Raw genomic sequence first — 13,327 nt, 5'->3', positions numbered from 1 at the left:
TAAGACCCATGAGAAAGTTTTCATCTAAATAATGCTAAATGGACAGCAAAATCATCATTAAATTACCATCATTTCTATCGATACAATCATCTGCAAGAATTGAAAAACCAATGAAGATTTAACTCTTAATCATGGAGAAAAGTGAAACCTAGAAAATGAAATCTAAGATGCCTTAAAGATACACTGACTTGCTAGCTTAGAGACTAGTAAATCAAATTTATCCCTAAAGTACCTTCAGACTATCAGAGAAGAGCAAGCTCTACTGCATAGAAACATTATCATTGTCTGACGCCTATGATTACATGTATACACTCAATTTCCTCACAAATGCAACTTGCAAGAAAGCTCATTTTATCTGAATCTTCACACCAATACTCTAACTAAAACTAGAACCATGAAATATCTCAGAGTCTTTTTTTTTCCAGAGCCTAGCTGCAACAAGCCACAGATGTAGCAGCAGCTAGTCCTGCTTGGAGAAAAAATATAAGGAAAAAGAATAACAAATCCCACCCCAACAAATAAGATATCTCTCTTTCTCCTCTTATTCTCTCTCTCTCTCTACAAAACTGTCTTTCTTTGATACAATTTCATAGTTCTTGACCTTACTTCAATCAGATAACCCCTGCATACACACATCCTTAAATTTAGTTTTTCCTTCTAAAAATCTATCATTCTTTCTAAATAATTGGTTCCCATTAAATTACTCATTATTTCTTCAATTCTAACATATCTAAGTTATAAAATAACATTCAATTTCATCCAGTGACAAACTAATCAATTTCTCTCAAATCTCAATCAAATCCTAAAATGCAAATCATATATTAATACAATAAAATTATTATTATAAAACAAGTAAAATATTTAAATATACATGCAAACTATAAATTGAACAAACAAATTTTGAATAAATTAACTTTAAACATAAATGATTATTACAACAAAAAATAGATGGGTTTTCTTACTTAGCGTGAAGCCCGACAAGAATGAAATCAACGGAGAGAGGTTGTGTAGACGCAAACAAGTTGAGTAGTCGGATTTTAAAGGGGGTTGTTGGAAATTTAAAGAAATTAGGATTAGGGTTTGAATTGAATGAAAGAAGAAGAAGAAGAGAGGGGATATAGTTGGATTTATTTTCTATGGGTGTTTATGGATAAAGTTGGTTCGGGTTTGAGTCCATAATTATATTCAACCTAGCTTCTAGTATTTCATAAATTATAAACTCGATTCATTCAATTTTTTTGAACCTGAGTGGGTTAGATATATCAATTTGGGCTAAACTTTTTTGTATATATTACAAATATTCAGGATTGTGACTTATATTACTAATTTTTATGGGTCCATATTTAAAGGTAAACCTATATCATGGACTTTAGATTTCATGGCACCCCAATGTCAGCTCAAATTGTCATACATTGCACTACCATTAAATTCTAGTTACCTCCTCTTTTTTTCTAGCAAAGAGATAAGCTCTTTCTTGTTAGGTTAAAGAAATTCAATAGAAAACCCACTAAAAATAGTTTGAGCTAGAACATTTCTAAATAAAATAAAAATAAATGTTTAATACACAAACTATTAAATATAAAAATAAAAGATGTATAGGGTATACGGGTTAGGTCGGGTTAACTGAATTTCACTAAAAACAAATTATTTATTATTATTTGTAATATTTATATTATTTGATTTTAATGGGTTAAATTGGATAGAGTAAAAGTATTCCAGATAAACTGGTTTTTCTGAACACCCCCCAGGATTTTCTCACATAACAAGTACTATATGCTTGGCAGCAAACCTGATATTGAAGGATTGATTTGAGATTGCAGAAGCTTTCGAATTTTCTTGAAGTCCCTACATATCAGTGTCTTCTAGCCATAACACCCTGCATGATTTATAATACAGCTATTTGATGCTGACCAATCACATCCATCCAAATATGTCGGCAGTAATTTTTCCAGTAGCAAATATATGTTGTTAAATTAACGATGAATAGCTGATGTTAAAAACATAATAATGAATGGATATTTACCCCGAAAACAAAATGGTAAATAGATTTAATTTAACACTACCATTTAATTTAACACTACTATTTATTATATAATTTTTCAAGGACAAAAACGAAAAAGAAAAATTATGGCCACAATGCATTTGTTTTCTTTGTCCACGGTAAAGGTAACAATGAATCCACTTCTTCATTTAGTTTATTTTCTGGTTATTCGACCACGATTTATCAACGGGTAGGATAATTTATTTTTTAGAAAAAAATAATAAATATGCATGTTTTTTTTAACATGTTTTTTATTATAAAAAAATCCTAATAAAAAATCAAAAAAACTTATATATTTATCTAATTAAATAAATCAAGAATTATATGTGCAAATAAATATTGAAAAAACCATTAATGATAAATAAAGACTAAACTGCAAAAATCATGAGATAGATAAAAATCAAAATATTTGATCTCGCAACGTGAGCTATGTACTCAGTTGTGCTTAATAACTTTGTTTCTTTAAATAAATTTTTATTTAATAAAAACATTATTTGTGCCAATAAAATATAAAAAAATCATTAATGATAACTAAAGATTAAACTCGAAAAATAGAGAGATAGAAGTAAATCAACACGTTTATCTCGCAGCTTGAGCCGTGTACTCATTTGTGTCTAATAAATCTATTTCTTATAATAAATTATTTATTTGATCAAATGACAATAGAATTAGCTCATGTCATGTCGCGGGTCGGATCAATTTTTTTTCAAACAACTAGAAAATGTTTAGGCATCACCAACATGTTTTTTTTTAAATAGATTTTAATCATGAATTAAAATTTTAATCATGCATATTGAATGATATTTTTATCTAATATTGAGACAAAAAGATATTGGATTTACAAATCAACTCGGGTTGACCTGCGAAACCTGTAGGGATAATTTCACAAAAAAAAATTGAAAAGCTCAATTCCTAATTAACTCAATATTAAAGGACAAAATTGGAGAAAAACAGCACTCAATTAAAAAAATTCAAGTGAACTTGAGTCAACCAACCAAACTCCCGACACAAGTCATACATGTTTAAATTCAATAATTTTTATATCAAAGATTCTTTTTTATTTAATTATATGACAATAAAGTGCATGATAATTTTTTTTGAATGAAATGATTTAAAAAAAAAAAAACAAGTGTGTTGGAATAATATAGCAAAAGTAGTTCATTGACAATAAAGGGTGAAATTGTATTTATTTTTTTTTAGTTTCAAGTTAAATAAAACAAAATAGATCATTGATAACATAAGGTGAAATTGTATATTTTTTATATAAAAAAAAAATGAGGGACAAAAGAATGCATTAAACATCAAAAAAGAAAAAAAATAATAACCTGGATGTTATGGCTTAACATATCAAACGTGTGATCTGAGTCATTGACTAAACTGAGTTCAATAATTATTTTTATGAAATTTATATTTAGCCTAAATATAAAATAAAAAATTTTGAAAAAAAAAAAACAAAAATGGACCAAAAAGTTGAAAGGAAAAGCCCAAACATATGGGCCTTCAAGTTGAGGCTTGCATGTCTGGGCTTAGTTCTATTTTTATTGTTTTAAAGGGGTGAACGATATGTGGTTCTCCCTTATTTTTCTTAGGAAAATAAGGCATATAACACATCACCTCTTGAGACAGACAACGTGTTGTTTATGAGCCCAAATACAGTCACTACTATAGTGGATGGAAAATAAGCACAATGAATTTTTTTACCCAAAAATCTAATTTTTTAAGACATTTCAACTCAAAAACATCTTATCAAGACCCTTGGAAATCTAGAAACCAATTAATCAACCCAAAAAAACGCTTTAAAAACTCGAAACCAAACCAGGTTAGATTTGTCTTCCTTGAGTTTTATTTTTTTTTAGGCAACTTTGACGCTCTAAACAATCATCATCAAACTCCTCTCATTGTATGGAGCCCATAGACACCAAGAACAATCATTTTTGTGATCGAAAATGGCATGAACAATAACTTTCTCTGTCAATACTAGAATTCGACGAACTCTCTCTCTCTCTCCTCTATCAAACCAGAGACTGGTAAATAACAAAAATAAATAGTTGTATCAAAATTTAATTGCAAAAATATTGAGGGGTCAGGTGAGTATAAACTAAGTTAGATGACCAAATAGGTATAAAAGAAATTTAATGGATGACATGTCGTCCATCTTGGCAACGATATGTCATGTAATAGAGTATTTTTCTATAACCTCTAGTAACCAAAAAAAATATGAGTTTTGAGTTTTCGAACAGAAAACTCATTTTGAACTTGATTTTACCTAAAACATCAAAACATCCTAGAAACTTTTATAAAAATATTTTCGACCCTAAAAACTCTTTAATTAGTTCAAAAATCAAAAATCAAATCGAGATAAAACAAAATCTAAACCTCCCATTATGCTTTTTTTAATGTTTAAAGGGAAAAACCACCTTCATTGAACCTCTCATCTCTAAGATGCATCAATTGATAATAAGTTCATCTTTTTTATGACCAAAATATGACATGCCAAACATTTCATCTCTTTTTTTTTTTTCAGTGACTTTCCCTCTCCTTCCTCAATATTTAGAGACTAAAATGTGATAAAATAAAGTTTTAGGCTGAAAAATAAAAACTTTAAATAACGTGGAGAAAATATGTATAATTTGAAATTTGAGGGGGGGAAACAGCTCTATTTTTTTTAATATTGTACCTTATTTTTTTGATATTTTTTGTTTAACAATAATCTAAGATTCTATTCCACAAAATCACCCATTAATTTAACAATAGAATATTCTATGTCACATTATATAAGCATGCAAATCAAAATAAATTCCAATACATAAAATCATGCTAACATAACTTATAAGGATTAAATGAAAAGAAATAAAGCTCAGTTACTGAAGCACAAAAAAGAAAACAATTTAGGGACTGAATAGAAAATTTTGCTATGAACAATAGGATGAAAATTTAATGCGAGGGGATGAACAATAGTGCTAAATTGAAAACATGTCTTCTTTTAGCTTATGGCTAGTCATGAACCATATCCATTTTTAAAACCAATTTTTTATTGTAATAAAAAACAATATTTGTAAGAGCTTTAATGATTAAATTTATGAAGAAAATGTATTTCTCATGTCAAAATTCATTTTTCTTATTTATGTATTTATTATGATAAAATAAAAAAATTATTAGCAACATGGTTATTTGAACAAAAACTTAAAGCAATTAAAATAAATAGAGAGTTTTTTCTCCTCTCTTCTTTTTTTCCATGACTTTCTCTCTCCTCTCTAAACATTGAGGAATTGAAAATGTGACAAAAATAAAATTTAGAAACAAACCATAACCTAAAAAAAAAAAAACAGGGATTAAATTTACAAAAATTCAAAGCTAAGAGACCAAATGAAATTTTTGCATGCCTTTTTAGGAAAAAAAAAAGGTTATTTTCTTCATGTTAATTTTGGTTATTCATCTTTCAATTTTCTTAATAATATCTTAGAATTATATTTCATAAAATCGATCTTTAATTTAATATTGAAATATTATGTGACACATCTCATATGTAAGAGTATGCAAATTGAAATTGATCCCAACATATAAAACCATGAAAACATAAATTGCAGGGATGAGATGGGAAAAAAATATAAAGTTCAATGATAAAAATTAGAATTTCAAGAACCTAAGAAAAACAGCTATATAAAAAGTAAGATGAAAAGTCTAATGATAATGGGATGGAGTAACACCAATTAATGTCAGCTTTATTTTAATATATAAGGTTAATGATTGTAATGTTAAAGGCTATTTTTTTCAAGATAATTTTGGTCGTTCATCTTTTAATTTTCTTAATAATATATTAGAATTCTATTTCATAATATTGATCTTTAATTTAATATTAGAATACTCTATGACACATCTCATATGTTTGAGCATGCAAATTGAAATCGATCCCACCCTATAAAACCATGAAAATATAACTTGCAAGAATGAAATGAAAAAAAAAAAATAAAGTTCAATAATGAAAATTAAAATTTCAAGAACTAAAAAAACTTAGTTATATAAAAAGTAATATGAAAAGTCTAATGATAAGGGGATGGAGTATGACCAATTAATGTCAACTTTATTTTAATAAATAGGTTTAATGATTATAATGTTACAATCTTTATTTAGAAGGTTTACATCCTCAAAAGAGCATTTGTAGTGTTTTACTAGATTATGGCCTAGGCTATGCTGCGACCGAGCCAAATTCTTTCTAACATAAAATAATTATGCTTAGATAATGTTAGCATTTTTAAAGAAATAAGAAAATTTTGAAGTTCGGATTATTAACTCGATTAAGTTCAATAAGCTAGGTTAATTAAACAAAATATTAAAAAAAAACAAGGATGACAATAAATAAGCCAAACTAAAAAAATGACAATGATTAATAAAAATATGAACATTTGCCAACACTGTGAAAAAATATCCCTCAATATTCTTAAAAGGTTTTCATGATTTTATTCGAAAACAAAGCAAAAATTAAATAAGAACGGGATAACCAAATAAAAGCAACAAAAAACAAATTGAAGCTTAATTCCTATCAACCAAATATTGAATGATAAAATTGAAAAAAAAATCAATTGAAAAAAGACCAAGGTCAACTCGTGCTAATCTTTCAAACCCATAACTCAGATCATGAAAGCAAATCTAAAAAAATTATGAAGCCAAATTACCAATCAACCAAATACTTGGGATGGAATGAAAAAACAATCATTCAAAAACATGATCCAAAATAAAAAAAAATAGAATCAAAATAATAAGAACCAAATTTGATATAAAACTAACATGAAACCAAATATTGAGGGATGAAATTGAAAAAAAAAATCAATTAAGAAAAGAATCTAAAACAAAATAAATTGCAATCAAAAGAATGAGGATCAAATATGATATAAAAATTTAATGAAACCAAATTTAGAGGGATGAAATTGAAAAAAAAATATAAAAAATCCAAAATAAATAGCAATCAAAAGAAAGAGGATCAAATTTAATATAAAAACAAAATGACAAGACACCTTTCAACTTTGGGAAACCAACATGAATTCCAAAAAAAGGAGAGAGAAAAAAGAAAGGAGAAGAAAAAAAGGTCACGGAGTCTCACCATCACTCCGTTATGGACACACATTCTGCCTCTGGAAAGATCTCATTGTGATGGTTCTAACATAACCACGAACAATGGTATTAAGCACTCAAAGAGGCTGCACATGCTACTAGAGAGTGACAACCTCTTCCCACACACGTCAGCCAAATTAGCTTGCCCATCTTTTTCAGTTCCTAAAATTGTTTTTGATTTCAAAGTTGATCCTTAAATTGCTTTTAGAACAATAAAATGGTATTTTGTTTTGCAAAATCAACCATCAAATATGGTTTGAAAGTTTTTTTTTTACATTATGGGATCCCTATATTTAGACAACAAAAAAAAATATCAAGTCCAATCTAATAAAAAAACTCCATATGAAATGATCAAATTGAAAAGAAAAACAATTGAGGGACCAAAAAAATAGAAGGTTGAATCTCTCCCTTAACCATGCAATTTTTTCCCTAATATTTGCAAAACAAAAGGGCTCAATACTTGTCATATGCTAAAATCCGATCCTCGTAACTTCAAATACTCAACTCAATTTCATTTAATTTTGCCAAACTAAGCATCAATCGAGAGTCGGTTTTGTTTCTTGACACCACGAGTATCCAATTCCAAGCCAACCAAAATAAATAACAAAGCCCAATTCCAACTAATATAATGAAAAAGGATCTAATAGAAAATAAAAGTTGATGACTCAAATAAAAAAAAGAATTGAAAAAAAAAAGAGGAAACACCATGTGAATCCACGTTGTTTCCTCTCACTAAGCATAGCACAACACTGAGCTCTTTTAGTTTTTTTCTTAATCTAAATTTGGAGGCTATTTTTGGTTATTAGCACATTAAAAAAAATGGTGAAATATCATAGATGGAAAAAAAAATTAACGAAATAACATAGTTTGTACATGTTGTGATTGAGAAACATGACATTTATAGCTTGTCGCTATTTAAAATTGGGACATAAAAAAAATATTAAGTGGGCAAAAGAGAGGAGAGAGAAATAAAATAAAAGGATCCTAAAGACACACTAAAGCTCTAATTATAACATCATCAATATCATCGTAAAGATCATAATAAGACGAATCTAATAATACCAAAAAATGTCACCAATAATAACTCAAGTGGGGCACACTTATTGCCTAGACAAGTGAGCCACCTGCGTATATTTTGAATGGCAAGTGTGGCCCATTCGGGTCACCGTTAGTGGCCTTCTTAAATTTTGTTAAATTTATCTCGTTTAGATCTTTCTGATAATATAAGTATTGTCGCAAACAAAGTTTTGATGTATCTCCAATATCTTTTTCTTTCTTTATTTCTTTTTTTTCTATCTTCTCTCCTCTATATGCCTATTTAGCATTTTTTTTTATTGGATTTAATTTGCTATTATAAAATACAAAGATTATAAAAAAAAAAGTCACAAATAAAAATTAAATACAAATTTGAATAGTTTCCCTTTGACACTTCTTGAGACTCTAGTTCCATGAAGTTAAAAATTATAATACTTGACCAAATTTGAATTTTAAACTCCAGTATAAATTTTCAAAAAACACTATCTATTTAAGTCTAAAAATTAGAAAAAAACTCTTGTATTGTTTAATTGAATGATTATATATATTATATCTATTCATTTGAGCTCGTAAGGTTATTGGATAAAGAATTTAAAATACAAAATTATCTAAATATCCATAGTAATCGAAACTGCAGGAAAAAAGTATATAAAAAACAAAACATAGAATAAGAATAGATCTTCAAAAGAACTATAATAAAAAATTAAAATGAAAAATACCACACCTAAGCCAACCGATGAACAGCATAGAAAAAAGTATTAACTATTTGGTTTCACCAATCTCAATTGAAGTAAATCACAGTACTGAAACAATGATCATACTTTTTCTTCAAGTTGACATTAATCAACGAGAGGGTAAGGCACGCATTACAAATTAATATTTAAGGAAATAAAAACAAGAAAGAATATTAAGAGTCAGAAATCTTCCTTAAATAATAAGAGAGTATTATTTTCTTGATCAGGAAGATTTCTAAATTACATTGTAAGAACAATACATGGAATCAAACAGGCAAAATAATCATTAATTAGAATAAGGGCAAATCTCAAAAAAATAACCTTAAAAAAAATTATATCTAAACAATCTTGATATCTCAATTGAAGCCTTTAACTATAATTATTTTTTAAAAAATGTTAAATTTATCAAGAAAAAGGGTAATTTATTATTTAAAAAAATAGTTCAATTTGAATGGAATCAATACTTAATTGAAACTTTCTGAAACTCAGTCTACTTGGAGGATAAGATTGATATAAAGTTTTATTTAGATACAAAATTACACTAACTACATAGGTTGAGGGCATTTTCGAGGTTTGCCCTTGGAGGCTAGCAAAATTAAGAGTTAAAAACGTGTTAAAAAGCTTGCGAGGCAAAGTCATCAAAACCACACAAAGAGGGGAGGGATCAAGGAAGAGAAACGAAAATGGGAATCATGGCGAAGGCCAAAAGCAGCAAAAACAACAGTGAAAATTGGGGCATGGAGGGCTTGCTCCTAGTCTTCTTCCCTGAAGACACCTCCTCCACCACCGCCGACGCCGACGCCACTGCTCCATTCTGCCCCTCCTCTCCATCAACCCCATCACTGGCTACTCCCAACAGTAACTCATCAAAAATAATTAAAAGGACCAACTCAAACAACCCCATAATCACGAAGACTCAATCCACCATCTCGATTTGTGCTCTTTTACTCTTCCTCACCCTCCTTCTCTTCACTCTCTCAACTTTTGAACCCGCAATCCCCAACCCGTCCACCACCATTAGTATCAACCAAACCCCACGTAGATTCTTGTCTCAAAACAAGCTTAAACCCACAAAAACCAGTTACTTCTCTATGTTTTCAAGAACATTTTGGCCAAAAGATGATAAAAGAAGTGAAAAGTTCCGTTCTTTATATGCTTTACAAGGAATGGGCAAGCTTTACAGGCGTGGGACTAGAGCAATGAGTGATCTTGTTGTTGCTCATGTAATGGAAGAGACTAATGAAGCTGAATTTAGACTCTTTTTAAGAGTCTTGCATCGGTCAGGTCTCACAGCAAGAGCTGATGCTGTCTTTGTCTTTCCTTCCTCTTTATTCGCTACAAGATTTGAATCATTGATTCAAGAAGAGAATGACTCGTTCTTGAAACTTGTTAATTACTACAAACAATTGAATAGAACGAGTCAGGACTCCGTGTCGGCGTCGAGTTTTGACGTGAGTCAGTTTTTGAAGAGTGGGAAGAAGCAGATGGGTGAGCCTCTGTGGGGAAAGAGAATTAGAGTTGATGGCAATGGCAATTCTAGTGAGTCGGGGGAGGGCGAGGGTGAGTTGACTCTGTTGAGTTATGGCTCAGTGGTGGGTTTTGACGCGAGTGAGCTTGACCCGGAGAATTCACTTGCGGGGTTTCTAGACTATGTGCCAATGAGTTTGAGAAGATGGGCTTGTTATCCAATGTTACTCGGTCGAGTTAGGAGAAACTTTAAGCATGTAATGTTAGTGGATGTCAAAAAAGTGGTTTTTTTCAGAGACCCACTCGGCCAAGTCAGGAACCGGAGTCCAGAGTCGGTGTATATTAGAATAAAACAAGAAAGTTGTTCGAACAAGCATCACAGGAAAAACTCGGAGCAAACTCAGTCCAATTGTCAAGTTAACTCAGCGATCTTGATGGGTGGAGCACGGGGAATTCGGAGATTGTCTAGCGCAATGTTAACTGAGATCGCTCGAGCAGCCATGCAACACAAGAAGAAGAGCTCAGTTACTGAGTCAGGGATATTAACTCAACTCGTCGGCAAGGTGCATATATTGAAGATTATTGACTTGATTACAGCAACCGAGTCAATCCCGGGTATGAGTTCCCTCACTGGCTCAAACTCGTCTTTGTGGAATAATTATAGTATAATCCAACTCGGGGTTAATAGTAATTATGATATGATTAACTCAATTATTACAAGGCAAATATGTTCATGGGAAGTAGAATCGTCTGTTTATAACGATTGTTAATCAGCAAATTACAAAGAAGAAATAGATTATTATTTTTTATTTTTTAGAAAAGAAATTGCATAATCATCTCTCTATGGCTGTGTTTCTTAATCCACAAGCAGGTTTGTTTCTTACGTGTAAATGATATTGTTGAAAATATTATTGAATTTCTGGAATGGGAATGCTAATTGTATATTATTTTGATATCAGAAGGATGCAAAGATGACAAGAAATTGTCAAAATTAATAATCATGATTTTGTCTTGTACAAACCAAAAAAAACATTATATAATACTAATTAAATTCATTAGAGTTATCTTTTTAAAATGTTTTTTATTCAGAAATATATTAAAAAAATTTAAATTATTTTTTAATATCAAAATATTAAAACGATATAAAAATATAAAAAAATTAATTTTTAAAAAAATATTGTTTTCTTAATCTCTACCTTAATTAATAATTAATTTCAGTTACTCCCTTGGGCTCATGTTTATCTAATCAATTACCATATATCTTGTGAGGAAAGATTGTGGGTTTTGCTGGAAATTCCATACCATTCATTCAAATTATGGTATGAACAAGCAATTAAAGAGTTCATAATAAATTAGGGAGGGGGCCGGAAACCATAGCGTAGCGTTGATTTATTGTGGTTAAAGTTACTTCACGATGCAATAAGCTATATTGGAGGTAAGGCTAGCTTTGTTTTCTTTAATAGTTTATCGGATTCAAATCTAAAAAAAAAAGGTTTTAGCGTGAATTTGGGGAGGGAAAATGATATTCACGGTCAACTTTATTATATTCCTAAGTTTTTTGTGAATAATTTATCCATGAGATTGATTTTTAATTACCTAAAAAGGATGCAATAAATAACCCTTAATTATGCACGCTAATGCTTCCTCCAAAATTGACCCATTTGTAAAGAATGGATCCTTGCACCCACAAAAGGGGAAAGCAAAGGCTGGACACTTGATTTGTTGCTTATTTCTAGATAAATAAACTAAAGTATAAGATAATGAGAGAGAGAGAGAGAGAGAGAGAGAGAGAGAGAGAGTCATGGAGAGAATGTGAAGCAACTACGCGTAGGGAGATGTGAACACATTGATTAAACCCCGAGTGCTTGTGATCTTCTTCTTCAGGTTTGTTTCAAGGCATGAAAAGCATTAAAACGTATCATTCAAGCACCTTCCCTTTCACTTTTGCCAGCTCTTGCCTAACCCAAACCAACCCTTGTGAGATCGAAAAACCCTAGCCAGTTGCTAGCTAGTAAATGTCTTCACATGGAGTTAGACAAAAAAACAAAAATAGGGAAGAAAGAATTAAATAAGGTTTTGAACTCTGATAGGTATTTAATGAGCTGGGTAGTAGTAAAAAAGTGCGTGCCATATGCTATTCCCAATACTGATCTTTTTCTTTTCCATTTTTAAATTTTTAAAGGCTGCCATGCCAAAGACCTGCCTTCATTCGCTCCCCTTTCATGACTTATCATTCTTAGCCTTGGATTGTTTCTGTACAACGGCATGGTGGTGCGGTATATATTTTATTTTAATTATGAATTTAAAACTTTTTATTTAATTAATATTACAACAATTCTACATGGTTTCATAGAAAAATCTTCTTTTAAAATTTTAATTATTTTTTCAATCCGCAATCATGATCAGTTATAGTTATCTAGGATAACCTAAGTAAAGATCTGCAAGGTGTCAAGCTCATGTTGTGTAAGGTTTCCATGTGCACACACCCTTTCATAAGGGGTGTTTTATGCCATATATGACACTTGGTTTCTTCGCAGTTTGTGAGGTCTGCTGTCTGATTGAATATTTTAGTGGTAATTGTTTTTAAGAGTTTAAGACTTTACAAGCACAATGGTACTGCCTCAATCGTGGAATATTTTACTCTTGACTTTGAAGCTGTTCCAAGCTCTCTTCCTGCTGGATGGCATGGCCGACATGGCCAAATTGTTTGTCCTCTCGAACAGTCATAAAAGCCTAATCGTGACATTTTCATCATAAAAGAACAGTGTTGTGCAAATTTTATCCCTTACAAAAGGGTGCGACGTCTAATAGATGACAAGAGTTTTTTGTTGTTGACTTGTTGTCTAGGTTCCGAAATCTCAACATCATATTGCTATCAAATTACCTTCAAAGTAATTCGATGATTGAGATCATAGCCATATTATTTTTACCTGGGGAAAGC

At 30.3% G+C, this 13,327-nt stretch overlaps 1 protein-coding gene across 1 annotated transcript; it reads left to right on the top strand.

The window, feature by feature from the left end:
* The first annotated feature begins 9,546 nt into the window (after positions 1-9,546).
* On the top strand, positions 9,547-11,311 carry LOC7468986 (uncharacterized). The gene has a single exon (XM_024587292.2). It carries the CDS (start codon positions 9,603-9,605, stop codon positions 11,154-11,156), a length of 1,554 nt encoding a protein of 517 aa, XP_024443060.1. The 5' UTR covers positions 9,547-9,602; the 3' UTR covers positions 11,157-11,311.
* Positions 11,312-13,327: the final 2,016 nt, after the last annotated feature.

Source organism: Populus trichocarpa, chromosome 16, assembly GCF_000002775.5.
Source record: "Populus trichocarpa isolate Nisqually-1 chromosome 16, P.trichocarpa_v4.1, whole genome shotgun sequence".
In the NCBI taxonomy this organism is placed as follows: domain Eukaryota; kingdom Viridiplantae; phylum Streptophyta; class Magnoliopsida; order Malpighiales; family Salicaceae; genus Populus; species Populus trichocarpa.
This window is presented reverse-complemented; position numbering and strand designations above follow the sequence as displayed.

What these genes read in the sequence shown, in the direction of transcription:
- LOC7468986 (XM_024587292.2), top strand. Translation starts at nt 9,603, where the DNA reads ATGGGAATCATGGCGAAGGCCAAAAGCAGCAAAAACAACAGTGAAAAT.